At 47.3% G+C, this 20,294-nt stretch overlaps 1 protein-coding gene across 1 annotated transcript in view; it reads right to left on the bottom strand.

Annotated features, from left to right (window-relative positions):
* Positions 1-20,294, bottom strand: part of C25H1orf198 (chromosome 25 C1orf198 homolog) — a 40,724-nt gene that overhangs the window by 12,007 nt on the left and 8,423 nt on the right. Inside the window, exon 2 of the mRNA XM_064276635.1 lies at positions 5,854-5,904. Coding sequence (XP_064132705.1) covers positions 5,854-5,904 — 51 coding nt within the window. The remainder of the gene's footprint in view (positions 1-5,853; positions 5,905-20,294) is intronic.

A 20,294-nucleotide genomic window follows, 5' to 3' on the forward strand; every position in this document is an offset into this window, starting at 1 on the left:
GCCTCCCCTATGGGGCTCTAAGTCCCACGAGGCAGGGCTGTCTCTCATCTCCTCAGTGATCTAGCCCTCACACCCACCTCTCACACTCTCCAATATTACACAGCCAGGGACCACCAAAGGCACCAGAGAAGGGGCGGAGATCCCACCCAGGAGGGCAAGGCTCTGGGGGAGCCCATAGAGCTAGACAGAGGCTCAGCCACAATATCACGTGTAGTCTCACAGCTCTAGCCCCACTGCCCCTACAACAGGGCGGCATCCACCCCAGTCCTGCTCTTCAGGCACAGGCACCGGCACAAGCTGCAGTCCCAGCCATGCTGGGCAGTCCAGGTCCAATGATTAGAGGAATGAGGGAGAGAAGCCAAGCCCTGTGGGCACCTCAGGAACACTGCTGCTGTGCCCCTAAGTCATGGTTGGGACATAGAAGTGGCCAACCTCAGCCCAGGGCGACTCAGGAGGAAGAAGAGGCCAGTAAAGTAGCTTGGGCTTACTAAGCACTGACTACGGGTCAGGGGCTGCTCTAAAACCTTTAGACGCACTCATTCATTTAATTCCCAGAGCTGTCCAATGAGATAAGTATTCTCTTTTCATTATAAGGAGTCCCTGGGTGGTACAGTTAATGTGCTTGGACACTAAACAAAAGGCTGGAGGCTCAAGTCCACCCAGAGGTGCCTTGGAAGAAAAGCCTGGTGACCTACTTCCCAAAAACCAGCCATTGGAAACCCTATGGAGCACAGTTCTACTCTGACACATGGCATTGCCATGAGTTAAAGTCAACTCAATGGAAACTGGTTCTGATTTTATTATATAAAAAAAGGAAACACAGCAGTCCCCAGCACAGAGCCCAGTCTGTCCCCTCCAGGGAACACCCTGCCACCATTTAGCCAGGGTGAGAGCAGGCACTGGATCTGTGAGAAGGGAGGGTGTAATCAGAAAAAAAATGAAATTCCACAGAGTTATTTATTTCTGGGAAAAGTCCATTTCCCAGGTGTGGCAGAAGAGCTAGGCTCTTGTGTCTTGGGAAGGGCAGGAACATCAGCCCCACTTCCACAGCACTGAGCAGCACCAGCAGAGGGCTATGGCAGGAAGAAGGGGCAAGGGTGATGGTTAAGTAGGCTCTCCCACACCCATACTGGATACAGGCAAAAGTCAAGGAGCAGAGATTCGGCCCAGGGGGTCTTACACAAGGTTCGCAACAGGGTGCTGAGAAGGTAAGGAGCCGCTCTCCCCTGGCAGCCAAGTGGAGCCCCACCTCGATGTCCCCAGAGCTCTGGCTGGACCCTGGGAAGACCTGTCCAGAGGACCCAGTTCAGTCAGGTCAGGATCTGGGCGCCAGCCACCCCATGTGGGGAATTGGGTCTTAGCTGGCCATGTCTGCTCTAAAAACAGAAGAGCCACAACTGAACCCAGTGTCTATTTTTGCGCCCTCGTCACTGGAGAGGAATGTGTAATGTTTCAGCAAAGCGGGGGATGCATGCGGCCAACACTAATTGTTTGGCTTGGCAGCCTCCGGCACATCTAAACTGTTGAAACAAAGGCTGCAGAAACAGTGTCAGAAAATAGTTTACTGGAGCAAATCCTAATAAATTCACAAACCATTTAATATCTATTCTCCCCACCTCACCCTCCAAAGAAGGGGGAGAAAGACAGGAAAAAACTAAAAACCTTCATAATCACAGAATTAGCAGAAGTGAAGACCTGGCAGGAAAGAGAGTATGAGAGGCCACCAGAGCCGGAGGTCTCAGAGTGCTGGTCCACATGGCCTTGAGCAAGTTTCAGAAGGGCAGCTCCAAGTGAACCCCGAGTCCTGAGGTGCTCTGCACAGACAGGCCAGGCTGATGCCAGTCCACACCAACCGCATCTGTCCAGCCTCCATGGGGCTGCGTGCCTGGGGGACAACCCGATTCAGATCAGACATCCGTGAAGGGCGTGCAAGGGGCCATGCTGGGCCCTGTGGTTGTAAAGACTAAAGGATAAATATATAGTCTTTGCCCTCCAGGGGCTTGTCCTCTAATAGGGGCAGGGACACAGCGGCAGCTAATTAACAGGACACTGGCATTCTCAGTGGTAACACAGAAGAGAGAAAGCCTGCGGCAGGGAACAATGTTGGAAGCTACAGCACAGGGCTACCAGCCTGGCCTAGGGAGTCAAATCTGTCTGCCCTCAAATCTCTCCCTAGCTGCTCATGCTGTGGTTTCCTCATCTGTAAAACAAGGCTGCTGTGAGGATCAAACGAGGAACTCACCCAAAGTGCTCAGCACAGCACATGGTGAGCCATGTCAGCGGTTATGTTGCTGGGGACAATAGTCAATCACAGGTCTGCACTGGGTCTTGGGAGGACAGGTGGGCCTGTCACAGACAGGTGTGAAGGCCAGGGGGTGGGTGGGAGGGTAAAAGACATTCCAGCAAGGAACTGAGGGAGGCGAGAGCATGGCCCCTGGAGACAGGGAAGAAGAGAAGCTGTGAGTGTGGGAACTGTGGGGCTGCGGGAAAGACACCTGGTGAGGAAGCTGGTGAAGTTCTTCCACAAACATGGACAGAGCAGCAGGGGGCCACAGGGGTCAGCTCCAGGTCTCAGGAGGTGAGCTGGGGCAGCACAATAAGAGGAGGGAAGGGGAGAGCCCAGAGCCCAGAGCAGTGAGAGGACAGAGTGACTGCACCCCTGGACCAGGACAGGGCAGTAAGGGTACAGGACTACAAGGTGGAGAGATGCAGGGTCAGGGAGGGGGTGAAGAGGACCCTTGCTTCTCAGAAACCTTATGACCAAGGGAATGGATCCTCTGTGAACTGAGATGACCCCTGTGAGCCACCAACAGCCCTGAGGGCCAATCTCAGCTCACCCAGTCAACAGGCCACGGTTTCCTGGACCGCCAGTCTCCTGACCTGTAACAGTTTGACCTATAATAAAAACACCTGCCTCGCAGGGGCACCGTCAGAGAATTCATAACGTGCACAGATGCCTACGGTGGTGGGTACAGCACATAGAGGTGCCTGTGCTCATTCCTCCCCTTGAAGAGGGGCTGGAGGGCTCCCCCACCTTGGGAATGATCTGTACTAGCCCTTGGAGATCTCTGAATGCTAAAGGACTCAAGGATCTGATCCCCACCCCAGCTACTTGCTATCCCACAGCAGGCAGCTCAACAGTAGCAAAGGAGACAGAGAGGAAAAGCCAGACAGCTGGGGGAGGAGTGCAAGGCTGGGCAGGGAACCCAAGAGTCTCCCCAGGCGTCCTCCTCCACTGGCTGGAGAATGCCAAGAATTCGCTCTGCTCCCTACCTCCCTTAGCTAAAGCATTCCAAGTGCTAGGTTTTTTCCTCTTGGAACACCAGCAGCACGAGAAGAATCCCACACTGGCCATTGGCACCCTCTCCGCAGCACTCCCTCCATGATGACACGATGACGAGTGTTAAAGATGGTCACCCTCACCTCTACCTGGCTCTTTAAAACTCAACCGTGACTAGTGAAGGGAGCAGAAGGGACAAGTTACTCTGTTCTCTAACCCAAACTTGCTGCCATCGAGTTGATTCTGACTCATAGTGACCCTACAGAACAGAGCAGAACTGCCCCATAGGCTTTCCAAGCAGTAGCTGGTAGATTTGGACTGCCGACCTTTCGGTTAGCAGCCAAGCTCTTAAACCACTCTGCCAACAGAGATCCCTCTGCGCTCTGGGGTGCTCTGTTTTGCCTGTAAAAGTTCTAACACTGAACTGTATGTACTAAGTCTGACCTCCAGAGATCACACCAAAAGAAAGGACACGCGGTGAACCTACCACAGCTTGTGAAGTGAGCTGGTACTCCTGGAACATGGAATTGAACTGAGAACTCTAAGCTGCAAAGACTATGCTTTTCTCTAATAAGACACGGGTTAAAAAGGGCAGCATACATGGACTTGATTTCAGCTAGCCTTCTCAATTTACAATGGCTTCAGAAGTGGCCCCGCTGGTGGCTGTGGCCAATCAGCATCAGCACAAGTGTGACCAAGCTGGACTGTATTAGTTCTACTTGTTATGGAGTAAAAAGACCCAGTAGCTGGGCCTGTATCAGCAGCTGCCCCAGGCGCCATACTGCCCTTGTCCCAGAATGCCATTTGCAGCAAGTTAATAATAGATGTAATGTCCCATCCTGCAAATAGCTGACTCAGGAACATTTAACAAGGTAAATTCTTAAGAGAGCAGATAATTCTCATGGGTCGCCTGATGGGCTTAGGTGTGGAGACATTTGAACTGCTTTGACCGCCCTGAATCCCCATTGCTGTGATATCACCAAATGCAGGGCTCAGCACAGGCAAACAGGTGCTGCCTTCTGGGCCACTGCACTCAAGGCTGCTGGTTCCCAGCATATAGAGTGCCTATTTACATATGACCACCAGGCATCACTATGGGATCAGTGCTTCTCACAGCCACCCATTCTCGGCGACAGAAAAAAGGAGTATCCAGGACCCTGGCTGAACACCAGGGCAATGATGTGCTTCCACCCAGCATGGTCTCCTCTGCAGTGCCACCAGACACAGGATTTTGGTCCCATTCAGGAGCTACTGAAATTGCAGGCTGCTGTCTGGTATCCTCTGCTCCCCGCCCCAACCTCAGCAAGCCCTTCAACCAGTGCCCAGAACCCCCAGGGACACTCAGCTGCCAGTCAGGCCATCCTCCCTCGCCCTGCCCTCTGCACAGACCTGGGCCATCAATCTGCAATGGCAATAAAAACAAGACACACAGGTCACTGACATCTGTGTCTTTACTTCTAGGACGTTTAGGATCCAACATAAATGCTACACTGAAGGCAGAGGGCATGTCAGCTTGCCAAGTGAATTAGCGCCATGCACTCCCCCAAACCACCTTGTCACTCTGACATGAGGATAGATTCCACCTGGGAAAGCTCCATGTCCTGAGCCCAGCCCGCTTCACTCAGGGCGATCACAATCACTTACTGAAGGTGTCTGTGTGCTGGCGGCACCTGTCCATCTGATCCCTTGTGACATACTTCCTTGGAAGACACAGTTCCCCGTGTGAGGGCCCTAGGCCCTGGCTGGCCCCCTCACTACTTCCCCCACCTGGCTCACCCTCCCCACAGGCTTACCGGGTGGCAGAATCCTGCCCTCTTCACCTGGTGCTGCTGGGGTGAGGGCCCCAATTGGCGACTGACAGGTTTCATGAAAAACCCACAAGTGCCACCCCAAAGATGAGTGGCTGAAGCCCTGATCTGACTCCTGGCCTAAGTCCTGTCCCAGGCACACAGCCACCTCCATCACCCCAGCATCCACACTGATTACACCAGTCTTTAGAAACGCCTGGCTCTTCTTTGGGAGATAGACGCCTGCCTTTGGACATTTTGCTGCTTATTAATACAGCTCTACCAGGGCAACTCATGGGGGAAATATACTTAAATCAGTCAACTTGACGCTCTTAAGCGACTCTGTAAAAAAATAATAATCATCATAAATAAATGATTGGGAGAAGAGAGTTAGAGTCAATCAGCCAATGTCATTCGTTGACAATACACAATTCTCATAAAGCTTTGTCTTACGGAGCCACCGAGATGCTCAGTCCTGGCGGGGGGTGGTGCCAGCTAGAAAGGCCTGATGTTGCTCCTCACACACCCTAGTCGTGGGGCCACTGGGCCCACCAGCAGCACTCACTGCTACTTCACATTCCATCACCAGACCCCATGGCAGTGTCCTAACTCCCAACAGTCTCTCCTCCTTCTGCTCTTCTCCTTTTCCCTCCACAAGGGCAGGCCAACTGCAGCCCGGGAGTGTGGGCAGCTGCCTTCTAAGTCCATCAGATGTGGAAAGAAAAATACTTAATCCCTCAATTCTTTTTAAAAAGTAGAAATAAATCTAAATTTAGTCCAACTTACCCTTGTTTCCCAGGAGAAAGGGGCCGAGTGCTCGTCTTGCCAAGTTATGTCCTGAAATAAAAAGTCCAGAATAAATCTGAAACCCAAACCAGACATACCACATGCAAACACCCACCCAAGGCCAAAGGGGAAGGAAAACTCAGGCGTAACCCTGGCTCCCGGCTCAGAACAAGCCCGTCGTTTGGATGCTCTGAGTGGAACGCACTGGCCTTCTCTGTGGTTTCATCCTCACCTTTCTGGCAGAGGCTGTAAGACCATTTCCAGCACTCTCCTCCTCTCCAAACAGGCCCACAACGGACTCAGAGAGGCAGGGACGGGAGCAGAAAGGGAACAGGGCTTTACTGTGTATGCGGAAATGGGCTCAAGTCTCAGCTCTATCCATGACTGGTCATGCAACCATGGGAAGACACTTAGCCTCTTGGGCTCAGTGTCCTCAGCTGAAAAAGGAGTATATTGGCTCCCTCGCAGGGTTGTTGCGAGGTTACATAGGAAAAGAAAGCCATGCCAATACAGCTGAGCTCCCCTTCTTCCTCCATGGCCTACACTCTGAAAGGTGAAGGCAATGAAGAAAACACCCAATTAATATATAATGGGAACTTAGAAATCCCTCCCCAGCCTCTGCCCAGCTTTTCAGAACCATCGATTCGATTTGATGTTGGGCCCAGGATGGTGTGACTTAGGGAAATGACTTAGGGAAACCACCTCACCCTGCCTAGCCCACCCTGTCCCAGCCCCCAGCAGGATTCCTATGCTGGCAAATACCTCACCTGTGCCCAGCTGCCTTTAAAGATCATATTTTCTGAACCAAAAATTGGGACATGCTGTGTGATAGAGACTGAAAATGGCATGAAATATTTTAAATTGAACTGATAATGAGAATATTATATCGATGTATCACCCCACCCCCAGGCCCCAGTTATTCGTCTCTTTTTCCCACCCAGAATTGCTCTCTGCCCCAAGTTAGGTCATCTGCCTCTTCCTGTCTACAGACAAACCAGTTCTGTCTGTTGATGGGCCGCTTCCTTCAGCTTCTGGCAGAGCCCAGTCCCACCCCCAGCTTAGCCTCAGGGATCCCAGGGATCAAGAACATCGAGGGAGAATGTCTTACAACAAATTGCAGTTAGCCATGACAGCCTTCCAGCAGGCCCTGTGCACTCTCTGTGTGGAACCCTCCAACGGCAATAATGAAGCTGTTGCAGGGTCTTGGCACTAAAGGTCTTTCCTGAAGAAATGCGGGAGAGGAAGGGCACTGGATGCTGACTCCCCAGTAAGCCGCAAGGGCCAGGCACCTTTAAATCATTAAGTCTACCAGAGCGGGGCTGTGTTCGCTGTCTACAGTGTGTCCAGTGTCCATAACAGTGTTGGGAGGTAGCGCACATGCAAAAACCACTTATGAATCAGTGAACTCTGTACAAGCCCAGGTCCTCCCATGTGGTTGACGATCCTCTCCCCCAGGCCCCACACTCAACACTCATCCCAAGACTTCCACACGCAGGGACTCAGCGAGGCTTCCCTTTCCCCCTTCTTGCCAGGGCTGATCTCTGAACTCTAAGCCCAGGAGATAGAGCCACCCATCTGCAGGGCGCAGAGTTTCTGCTTTGCACCCTGCCGCACCCAGGGCTGGGCAGCAGGGCCTTGCATCTGTGACTCGAATACTTCACATCAACTGGGGATAAAGAGCAAGGAAGACCCAGAGTGGAGGCTGCTGGAAGCCCAGAATCCAGGCTTTTATTTCTGTGTGGCTATATGTATTCGTATCAAGAAAAAACTACTAACAAAAGTATTATTTATGAACATTAAGAACTACAAAGGGGGGGAAATATTAGAAACTGGGCTGAGTTTTAAAGAGTAGTATTTTCATAGAACCAGTAGTAATATCAATTATAGTACTATAGTCACTTTTGAGAACCAGATACTGTGTACAACTAATTACCGTGTTACAATAAGATTATCCCTATCATTAAAACGTCATGCTACTGTCCATGTAATACTATTTGATTATAATCCTGACATCTGAAGGGGTTTGCATAGTCTCTTATCAGTCATGGGTGTCAGGAAAAACTTTTAAAAATTAGAGGGAATATAGGTTGTCTTCTTCCTGTTTAGGATTTCGGTTAAACTCAAGTTACTTCCCAATTTACTAAGGTTGCTCCTCCAAAATTAGAAATAGCTGTTGAGACTAGAAGTGTTTGGTAGAGGTTGTGGGTCCCCCTTCAGCTGTCAGGGTGACCCCTGCATCAGTGTCTCCACCGGGATGTTGCCGGGGAGGTGTGCAGCAAACGTCTAAAACTCTAGTGTTGCAGCAAACATCTAAAACTCTACGATCTCAGGGCCCTCTGAGTTCCTTTTAGAAATAATAAAACAAGCCAAGGAGGACTCTTACCCCCCAAATGGGAAAAACAAAGGAGGCTGAATGAATGTAAATATCATTTACTCTGCATTTGAACCTACGGAAAAGAGGCAAAGGGAAGTCAGCCAGCCAATCTGCCCTTTCTGTTCTGGGGTGGGAAAGTCCGCTGACCAGCTCTGTGGGCAGGTAAAGTACATGCAGACTTCATCTGGGGAGCAAAAGCTGGGCAGCAGAACCGTGTGCGTGCCAAGGACAGAGCCCCATGTAGCTGGACTGCCCTGTCATGTAAATACAATCGATCATCTAAACAGTAACTTTGCAACTAGAGTCCCTTTGAAATCTGTAAGGATTAAAATAGAGGCTTTTTGACTTTGGGAGGTGAAGTGGGTACAGAGAGCTCAGAGCTGGGTGAACCGGCCCAGTCTCCAGGGACTGGAGCCCAAATGAGCTGAAATTCCAGGGGGCCACAGACTGGGAAAGGGTCACGCCGTGATCTCTCCCCAACTTGGTGCCAAGTCAACAGTCTTTTGTTTACTCCAGCAAGAAACTGAGTCAAGGAGCAGATTCCTTGGATGTCTGCAATTCTGAGCTCATAAAAATAAAATAATAAAATGCTTAACAAAAATAAACATGTCAAACAAAAATGTGATTAAAGTTCTGATGTCAGCCACCAGCTGCACACTCTAGCCACAAAAAAAGTATTTGCAGCAAGAAAAGGCTCCCAGGCAGCTGGATGCAAAATGGTATCAGAATTGCAAAGTGGCAGCACCCCCCTCTCACACACACAGTGGAATCTTTCTTCTGCTCCCATGATGACCAGCAGGCTCTCAAATCATGGCCAGGCACTAGCTTGTGGACCAACCATGGATGCTTTCTGTAGGGCTGCTTGGAAGGCTGCCCCCTCGCCATCTGATTATCTAAATATCCATTTATTTACACACCCATTACTTATACCACAGAACAAGACAAAGTGGTTTCATTTTTGCTAAGAGTGTATCCTCAGAGTCAAATTCCTTTCCGTCAGAGATATGCGTACCAAAGACAGCACTGAACCTCTTCATTTCTTGACAAAGGCTCCTCAGGGCACCAAATTCCAGAGGAGAAAGTCAAAAGTTCAAGTGGAATCCACTGAAAGCCAGAGACACACACAGTATCTGGCAGTTACCAGAGACAGCACAAGTGGGAGGCTCTGCTGGTCCCCCACAGTGACTCCAAGAACTTCAAGTTGAAAAGTCACAGAAAGTACCTCTGCCTCTAACCTCCCAGAGGCCTTGAGCACTGCGCTCTCTTCTGAGGAACGTTCATCCAATACAGTTTTTACTTCGAAAGGAGACAGCATTTAAAAAGTAAATAAATAAAAACATATATTCTCTGCCTGCAGTACCTAAATACATATTTGCATGAAAGCGCTAACATTTACTGCTTTCCTACTTGGTAAAAGGAGCCCCGGTGGTGCAACGGTTAAGTGCTCTGCTGCTAACTGAAAGGTTGGTAGTTCAAATCCACCCAGTGGCTACACAGGAGAAAGACCAGACAAACTGCCCCCATAAAAATTACACCTAGAAAACCCTATGTGGCAGTTCTACTTTGTCACATGGGTCGCTATGAGATGAAGTTGACTGGGTGGCATACAACAACTACTTAGTAAAGGATGAACGCATGGTGGTGGGAACGTAAAATGGTATAGCTGCTGTGGAAAATAGTTTGGCAGTAAACATAGAATTTTCATATGTCCCAGAAATCCCACTCCTGAGACCTGAAAGCAGGAGCTCAGACATATACTCGTACACCAATGTTTTTTCCCATTCACAACAGCCAAGAGGTAGAGACAACCTAAATGTCCATCAACAGATAAGCAAAATGGTATTTATAGACAATGAAATATTACTCAGCCATAAAGACAAATGAAGTCCTGTCACATTACGACATAGATGAACCTTGAAAACATTATGACGAAAGAAATAAATCAGATGCAAAATGAGAAATATTATTTGTTCTCACTTACATGAAATATCTAGAATAGGCAAATGTATAGAGACCAAAGTTTATTAAGTTGTTACCATGCACTGGGGGAGGGGGAATGGGGAGTTATTGTTTAATGGGTACAGTTTCTGTTTGGGGTGATGAAAAAATTTGAAAACACATATTTAGTGTTGTCAGTTTCAGGGCATGATGAATGTACTTAATGTCACTGAATTGTACGTGTAAAAATGGTTGAAATGGCACATATTTTGTTTTATATACAGGTAAGTGCCAAATAACGTCCGTTCGGACAATGTCCGATTGCATATACTTCCATGGTCCCATAAGATTATAATGGAGTTCAGAAATCCTGATGGGAGAATGGAACGTATCCTGTGTACTTTGGTACATACTGTAGATTCTATCTGACTCTCACTGGCTATCTGTGACCACGTAGGAATGGTGGTGGTGGGTGCAGTGCCAAAGTTCTCATGCAGTCCCTCAGCTCAGTGGAGGCGGGATGGAGGCAGCTCGGTCCTGGCTCAATGACCCGTCCTGTGCATCTCTCTCCTGTATGTAATACGGTGATTGCACATAATATCCTATTTCACAGCCCTGGTGGCACAGCAGTTAAGCGTTTGGCTGCTAACCAAGAGGTCAGCAGTTCGAATCCACCAGCCACTCCTTGGAAACCCTATGGGGCAGCTCAACTCTGACCTATAGGGGTCACTGTGAGTCAGAATTGACTCAATGGCAATGGGTTTTTTTGGGTGGGTATCACAGACGTTAAGCGACATACACCTGTATATATTTTACCACAATAAAAATTTTAAATTAAATTTAAAAAATAAATAAAAGAATGGATGCAAGACTGTTTTAAGATCTCTGTTGTTGTTAGCTGTCGTCGACTTGAGTCCTACTCATGGCGACCGTATGTACAACAGAACGAAACACTGCCCAGTCCTGCACCATCCTCACAATCATTACTACATTTGAGCCCACCACTGCAGCCACTGTGTCAATCCATCTCATCATGGGTCTTCCTCTTTCTTGCTGACCCTCTACCTTACCAAGTATGATGTCTGTCTTAGTTATCTTGTGCTGCTACAACAGAAATACCACATGTGGATGGCATAACAAACAGAAATTTATTCTCTTGAAGTCTAGGAGGCTAGAAGTTTGAATTCAGGGCACCAACTACAGGAGAAGGCTTTCTGCCTCTGTCAGCTCTGGGGGAAGGTCCTTGTCATCAATCTTCCCTTGGTCAAGGAGCTTCTCAGCACATGGACCTTGAGTCCAAAGGATGAGCTCCACTACCTGGCGCTTCTTTCTTGGTAGCATGAGGTCCCTCTCCTCTCTACGTGATTCTCTCTTTTATATCTCAAAAGAGATTGACTCAAGATACAAACTAATCCTGTAGATTGAGTCTTGCTTCATTAACATAACTGCCTCTAATCCTGCCTCATTAACTTCATAGAGGTTAGGATTTACAACACATAGGATAATCACATTGGATCACAAAATGGTGGACAACCACACAATAGTGGGAATCATGGCTTAGCCACGTTGATACACATTTTGAGGGGACACACTTCAATCTATAACATCTGGAATTCCCATTCTTCACAATGTTATCCATAATTTATGATCCACACAGTCGAATGCTTTTGCATAGTCAATAAAACATAGGTAGACATCTTTCTGGTATTCTCTGCTTTCAGCCAAGATCCATCTGACATCAGCAATGATATCCCTAGTTCCATATCCTCTTCTGAATCTGGCTTGACTTTCTGGCAATTCCCTGTTGATGTACTGCTGCCACCATTTTTTAATTATCTTTAGCAAAAATTTACTTGTGTGTGATATTAATGCTATTCAATAAATTTCGCATTCTGCTGGTCACCTTTCTTTAGAATGGGCACAAATATTGATCCCTTTGGTCAGTTAGCCAGGTATTTCAAATGTCTTGGCATAGACAAGTGAGCACCTTTAGCGCTGCATCCATTTGGTGAAACATCTCAATTGGTATTCCGTCAATTCCTGGAGTCTTTTTTTCCTCAAGACAGCCTGGATGTCTTCCTTCAATACCATAAGTTCTTGATCATATGCTACCTCCTGAAATGGTTGAATGTTGACCAATTCTTTTTGGTACAGTGACTCTCTGTACTGCTATCTTCTTTTGATGCTTCCTGGATCATTCAATATTTCATCCACAGAATCCTTCAAAATTTAACTCAAGGCTTGAATTTTTTCTTCAGTTCTTTCAGCTTGAGAGATGCTGAGCAAGTTCTTCCCTTTTGGTTTTCTAACTCCAGGTCTTTGCACGTTTCACAATAATATTTTACTCTATCTTCTCGAGCCACCCTTTGAAATCTTCTGTTCTGCTCTTTTACTTCACCATTTCCTGCTTTCACTTTAGCTGCTCTATGTTCAAGAGCAAGTTTCAGAGTCTCTTCTGACATCCATTTTGGTCTTTTCTTTCTTTCCTGACCTTTTGCTTTCTTCATGTATGCTGTCCTGGATGTCATCTCACATCTCTGGTCTTTGGTCATTACTCTTTGATGTGTCAAATCTATTCCTGAGATGGTCTCTAAACTCGGCTGGGACACACTCAAGGTTGTACCTTGGCTCTTATAGACTTGCTTTAATGTTCTTCAGCTTCAGCTTCCATATGAGCAATTGGTGGTCTGTTCCACAACTGGCCCCTGGCCTTGTTGTGATTGATGATATTGAGCTTTTCCATCCTCTCTTCCCACAGATGTAGTGGATTTGATTCCTGTGTTTTCCATTTGGTGAGGTCCATGTGGATGGTTGCCGTTTATGTTGGTGAAAAAGGTATTTGCAACGAATAAGTCATTGTCTTGTGAAATTCTATCACAAGTTCTTTGGCATCCTTTCTATCACCAAGGCTGTATTTTCGAACTACAGATTCTTCTTCCAACTTTCAAATTCCAAATCACCAGTAATTATCGATACCTCATGATTGCAGGTTTGATCAATTTCAGACTGCAGAAGTTGGTAAAAATCTTGAGTTTCTTCATCTTTGGCCTTAGTGGTTGGTGCGTTATTTTGAATAACAATCATATTAACTGGTCTTCCTTGTAGGCATATGGATATTATTCTATCACTGACAGTGTTATACTTCAGGATAGATCTTGAAATGTTCTTTTTCTGGTGAATGCGATGCCATTCCTCTTCAATTTGTTAGTTCCAGCATAGACCATATGGTTGTCCAATTCCAAATGGCCAATACTAGTCCATTTCAGCTCACTAATGCCTAGGATATCGATCTTCATGCATTCTATTTCATTTTTGACAGCTTCCATTTTTCCTAGGTTCATACTTCCCACATTCTATGTTCCATTTATTAATGGATGTTTGTAGCTGTTTCTTCTCATTTTGAGTTGTGCCATATCAGCAAACGAAGGTCCTAAAAGCTTTACTCCATCCATGTCTTTAAGGTCAACTCTACTTTAAGGAGGCAGTTGTTTTCCAGTCATATTTTGAGTGTCTTCCAACCTGAGGGGATCATCTTCCAGGACTATATCAGACAATGTTCCAGTGCTATTCATAAGGTTTTCATTGGCCAATTTGTTTTTATTATTGTGCTTTAGATGAAAGCTTACAGAGCAAATTAGTTTCTCGTTAAATAATTTCGTGACATTTGTTGCCAACCCTGCGACATGTCTACACCCTCCCCTTCTCCAACTTGGGTTCCCCATTTCCATCCATCAAGCTTTCCTGTCCCCTCCTGCCTTCTTGTCCTTGCCCCTGGGTGGTTTGCCCATTTAGTCTCGTATACATGGTTGAGCTATGTGTATTACTGTTTGCTTTATGGGCCTGTCTAATCTTTGACTGCAGGGCGAACCTCAGAAGTGACTTCACTATTCAGTTAAAAGAGTGTTTGGGGGCCATACTCTCGGGGTTTCTCCAGTCTCTGTCAGACCAGTAAGTCTGGTCTTTTTTTGTGAGTCTGAAATTTTGTTCTACATTTTTTTCCAGCTCTGTCCAGGACCCGCTATTTTGATCCCTGTCAGAGCAGTGGGTGGTGGTAGCAGGGCACTGTCTAGTTGTACTGGACTCAGTCTGGTAGAGGCTGTGGTGCTTGTGGCCCAGTAGTCCTTTGGACTAATCTTTCCCTTGTCTTTGGTTTTCTTCATTCTCCCTTGCTCCAGATGGTGTCCAATTTTTTAAGAAGTAGACTGCCAGGCCCTTCTTCTAAGTCTGTCTTAATCTGGAAGCTTCACTGAAACCTGTCCACCAGGGGTGACTTTGCTGGTATTTGAAATACCAGTGGCATAGTTTCCAGCATCACAGCAACATGCAAGCCACCACATTACAACAAACTGACAGGCACAACGACAGGCCTCCTGCTGCAGCCTCAAAGACAGAAACAGCACCTTTCTGTGATACTCAAAGGGGTGTTTCTGTGGCACTTGCACACATTAAGAGTCTATTCTACACTTCAAGCATCTCTGGAGGGCAGGTTGAGGGGCTGTCTTTAATCTCATCCTCAAACTGCGTCTTCTGCCAGTGCCTCCCCATCCTGCCCTGGAGGACACTGGCCTGTCATTTATATTAAGTGTATACACCTCTTTCTGTCCTTGTTCTGCCCTGGCTTCACGCTGGAATTTTTTCTTAACACCCAAACTTAAAATCCTGGGACTGAGAGAGGCTCAGAGACTCTCCAGCCCAGCGGTCCCCAATTCTCGCTGTAAATCAGAGCCGCCCACGATGTTATTTTAGTATGCAGAATCTTTGGGTCCCACCTTCACTTAGTTTAAAAAACAAACAATTCCCTAGATCACTCTAATGTGGCCACTATACTGAACAGCTTACCTAGTTTCATCCTTCCTGGGATGCTTGAAGCCCCCCTCAACATTTTTAACATGAAGCCATATGGCTCTGCTCACTCATCCCTAGTGCACAAGAGCCTACATCCTTCTGCCTGGCTCCACATAAGGTGACACCATGTGCAAAGATGCCCTCAATGACTACCGTCATGCAGGCTCCCATGCTCCCCAAATAAAGAACACCTGAGAAAGCAACCAAGGTGCAGGTTCCCTCACCCAGCCTACTGTGGAGCAGACAAACTCAAATTCTTATCTTCGATGTGGGAGACCCAGTTTCGATTCCTGGCCAACACACCTCATGTGCAGCCACCACCCATTTGTCACTGGAGGCTTGGGTGTTGCTGATCCTGAGCCATTCTCAGTGGAACTTTCAGACTAAGATAGACTAGGAAGAAAGGCCTGGAGATCTGCTTCTGAAAATCAGCCAGTGAAAACCCTAGGGACCCTGTTGTACATGGAACTGGCACGAGTCAGGAGCCAACTCAACAGCAGCTGACAACATGCTTTAGTATAAAGCAATAAGGCAAATTAACAGCCTCCTAAAACACTACAAGACTCTGGCATAATAAGAATCATGTTTAAAGGCTTCTTTGGTTTTTCGCAGCATTGAAAGAGTTTATACAAGACTACTGTAATGGATTTTTAATAACACTGTTTCACAATTACTACAACTATGTAACTAGAAACAAAACACCTTGTCTGGTAGAGGCAGCATATGGACATAAATACAGCTTCGTGAATATCACCCCATACCTAGAATGCTGAGTACTTAAAATTAGAATCTCAACTATCATACCCAACCAAACCCATTGCTGTCCAGTCGATCCCAACTCACCAAGACCCTATAGAACAGAGCAGAATTGCCCCATAGGGTTTCCAAGCAGCAGTTGGTGGATTCGAACCGCTGACCTTTTGGTTAGAAGCCAAGCTCTTAACCACTGTGCCACCAGGGCTCCTCCCAACTATTAAGCTCCCCCAAAATATATTTAATTTTTCTTGGATGGTTCAGAAGCAACTTCAGGATCTTAAAACACGGGAACCATCGATTGCCACTGTATCCCTGAAGCACGTCACTTAGGGTGCTTTCTGGTTCACAGGCTGCGGCTTCTTGGCTTGAAGGTAAAAACTCAACCCGTTGCCATCGAGCTGATTCCGGCTTGTAACAACCCTATAGGACAGAGTAGAACTGCCCCATAGGGTGTCCAAGAAGTGGCTGCTGGATTCGAACTGCCTACCTTTTGGTTAGCAGCTGAACGCTTAACCACTGCACCAAGGAAATTCAAACCGAGAATATACCAGAAGGTAGAGAAACAGCCCTAGATGGAGACTGAGAAAAGGGGGCAGGACCCCCTGTACTGATGACTGCAATCCCTGTAGTGACATTTGTGGGCTGGGCCTCCAGGTGAAGCACACTGCTCCTGTGAGCATGTAGGGTCTGTATGTGCCTCCAAGGTCAAGCAGTCTGACCCGTGGCCCACCTGTAAGCCTAGATACCACATGACTACGCAGCACCCTGGATGTGGTAACGAACTGAAGGCAGTATCTAGCCTCTGACCCACAGCTCCTCCCTCCACAATTTAAACAGCGCTACTGCTGTATTAATGGCTTCACATTAATAATGGGAGGGAGGAAGAAAAATGACTAAAATATGCTCTAACTTAACAACTGCTTCTTTTTAAGGACAAACCAAAAAAAAAAAAAAAAAAAAAAACCAAACCTGTTGCAGTTGAGTCGACTCCCACCCTTAGAAATCCTATAAGACAGAGCAGAGCTGCTCCATAGGGTTTCCAAGGCTGTAATCTTTACAGAAGCAGACTGCCACATCCTTCTCCCATGGAGTGGCTGGTGGGTTCGAACTGCCAAACTTTTGGTTAGCAGCCAAGTGCTTAACCAATGCGTTGCTAGGGCTCCCTTTTTAGGGACAACTGTTTGTATATTTGGAAACCCTGGTGGTGTAGTGGTTAAATGCTACGGCTGCTAACCAAAAGGTCAGCAGTTTGAATCCACCAGGTGCTCCTTGGAAACTCCATGGGGCAGTTCTACTCTGTCCTATAGGATCGCTATGAGCCAGAATTGACTCGCGGCAATGGGTTTGGTTTGGGTTTTTTGATTTGTGTATTTATTGAGTCAATGCTCTCCTCTTTGACTTGAATATATATTTAGCTCAGCTGAGATAAGGGGGTTTCCATAAGTGGAAATACAAAACTGCAGTCCCAATGACAGTGATGATCTAACAGCTGGGCAGGTTCCACCATGAACATAAACTCAGAATTCGGGTCTCCACAATGACAGCTGATCAAGTCCTCTGGGCAATGTGGTGATGGGGGAAGGTGGAGGGGGTGCTAAGGAAATGAACAGGAAGAGGAAGGAATCTAAACAGACAAGATTCGGCCTTCCTTAATTTTTTTCAAGAAATAGGTATTTTTTTCCAGCACTATGGGAATCTCTGGAGCCCTGTTGGCACAGTGGTTAAGTACTTGGCTGATGAATGAAAGGTCAGCAGTTTGAACCCACCAGCCGTTTCACAGGAGAAAGATGTGACAGGCTGTTTCCATAAAGATTACAGCCTTAGAAACCCTATGGGGCAGGTCTCCTCTGTCCTGTAGGGTCACTATGAGTCAGAATCGACTCAACAGCCATGGGTTATGGGAATCTCTTGCTTAGAGTGTAAAAGTGATGCCTGTCATCTAAAAGATAATACCATACCTGCAAACATGCTTCCCAGCTCTGCCCTCTCCCTCCCTGCTTGATGGTGAGCAAGTCATTTAATTGTTTGCAAGCCCTGTTCCTGGGCACCAGTGGGCCACCCCTGCCAAGAGGTGGAGGGGGAGAGGCCCAAATGTGGTTTAGCGCGCTTCGGCCTGGAGCCTACCAGTGAGGGTGCCAGGATAGGTACTGCTCTGGGCGGGAGAAACCTCAAACTGAAAGGGGAGCCTGGCAGGAGGGAGGCCCAGCAGCCTCCTACCCCAGCCTCTGGGAACTGGATTTGGAAGGCAGGGCCACATTCTCAGCTCCTGCCCAGTGCCCAGGGCCGGCTCCAAGGTAGGGAAACAGAGAAACATGCCTTTGGTCATCATCCCTAAAAAGCACATTCATCTGCCCGACTGAGGTAGGAATCACAGTTATACACTCCACCTTCTCAAAAATAGTTCCGAACACTGAAAACGCAACGCCCAAACACCCTGTTTTCTTCAAAACAAAAGGCTGAGCTGCTAACGTGGAGGGGGCGGGCTCTCCTGTGTCACAGGTCTGGCATCAAGCCACTCAAACCTAAACAAAGACTGAATACTTGAGAAAAGTTCTGGAAGGGTACCAGTGCTCCTTCTGCACTGCTTGCAACAGTTAACAACAATGTACAAGTGTAACTTTTTTTGGCAACTTTTACAGTTAATTAAAAACACATACAAGCATCTAGGCTGGCCAGCGCTTGGGCCTCCAAGCCAGCAGGAGCCTGGATCCTAACAAGGAGAGGCCGGGGGTGGGGCGGGGAGGCCTTTGCAGACAGCTCCAAGGGCACCATGTGGCCTCTGTCCACCCAGACCCTCCACAGCAGCAGCTCAGCAATGTTTGCTGAGCCCGCACCTACTCCTCGGGCCTCCTCAGGTCCCTAAGGAGCACTCTAGGAAAAGGTGGGGGGAAGGAGCGCTGGAAGAGACCTGCCACAGAAGAAAGGGTGGGTGTCTAAGAATCAGGGAGGGCACGGCTCAGGCATAGAAAAGCAGGTCAAGGCTGAGCACTCAGAGAGCAGCCAGCAAGCCAGCCAGGCTCACTGGTAGTACTGGAAAGGTGCAGTGAAGGCCACAGGCAGGGTGGACAGCAGGCACCAAGGGACTGTGCCCGCCGCTGGGACATGGTAAGCTAGTGACAAGGGGGCAGAGCTGTCTGGCTCCAGGGTCTTAAAACTCCTCGATCAACAGCAAGCAAAGTCCAGATCAGGGCCCCTGTGGGCTGGTATGTGGAAACACCACACCAGTTTAGCTCCACCGACTTTATGGAGAGGCAGAAGAGGTAAGTAGGTCTATACAAAAAAAATGCACGGGCTGTCCTCATTTCCCAGGTCATCTGCTTATGGCCCCTTTGGAGCAAAGAAGGTGGCTCAGTGCCACGGCTTTAAACTGGTTCATTCTGGTTCAAACCATTGCTGAGAATTTGTACTTCCAACCCTAGATATACTGAATCAGAATCTACTTTTTTTCTTAATATTTTATTGTTGTTAAGTGAAAGTTTACAGAACAAATTAGTTTCCCATTCAATAATTTATACCCAGCTTGTTTTGTAACATTGGTTGCAAACCCCTGAATTTGTCAGCACTCTCCCCCTTTCTCTCTGAATTCCCTGTGTCCATTTGCCCAGCTTTCCTGCCCCTACTGTCCTTCTGAACTTTGTTTTGGGGCAAATCCTGCCCTTTAGGTCTTGTATAATTGATTGCTCTGAGGTGCACATTCCTCACTGGCATTTTGTTTATTTTATAGGCCTGTCTCTTGTATGAATATAATATGATCTCTGAGCGTGATTTCAGTTCCAAGTTTGAAGGGTGTCTAAGGACCAGAGTGTCAGGGGTTCTACCAGTCTCTATCAGACCCGTAAGTCTGGTCTTACGTATGAACTTGAATTTTGTTCTACATTTATTTCCCACTCTGTCCATGACCTACTATTGTGGTCCCAATCAGAGCAATCAGCAGTGGTAGTTGGGCACCATCTAGTTCTTCTGGTTTCAGGCCAGTGGAGGCTGTGGTTCATGTCGTTGATTAGTCCACTGGATTGCTTCCTTGAGTTTTTGTTTTCTTCACTATTCTTTGCTCCAGATGGAAAGAGGCCAATTGTTGTATCTTAAATGGCAGCTTGAAAGCTTTTAAAACCCCAGTAGCTAGGGGCAGGATATAGAACATTTTCTATGGATTATGATATGCCAATTGACCTGCATGTCCCCTAAGACTATGGTTGCTAGCCCTCAAACCCAGTATCTCAGTCCTGGGATATATGTGGTTATGGCTAAGAAATTTTCATGACTGTGTCCCCTGTGCACACTACTGCATAGATAGGTATATTTGTAGCATGTACCCATATATATGTTGAGTGGGTGTACTTCCACACGCCCACCCACCCCTGTTCAGCTTACATACCTACCTATGAATCCACTTGTACATTAAACCAGAACCAATCCCGTTGCCGTCCAGTCAATTCCAACTCATAGCGACCCTACTGTTCATTATTACTGTTGTTGCAGGATTGTATGCATATTAGTATTTACCACTGTTGCCTTTTACTCTTGTGTA

The sequence above is a fragment of the Loxodonta africana genome, chromosome 25, assembly GCF_030014295.1.
Source record: "Loxodonta africana isolate mLoxAfr1 chromosome 25, mLoxAfr1.hap2, whole genome shotgun sequence".
Taxonomy (NCBI): Eukaryota; Metazoa; Chordata; class Mammalia; order Proboscidea; family Elephantidae; genus Loxodonta; species Loxodonta africana.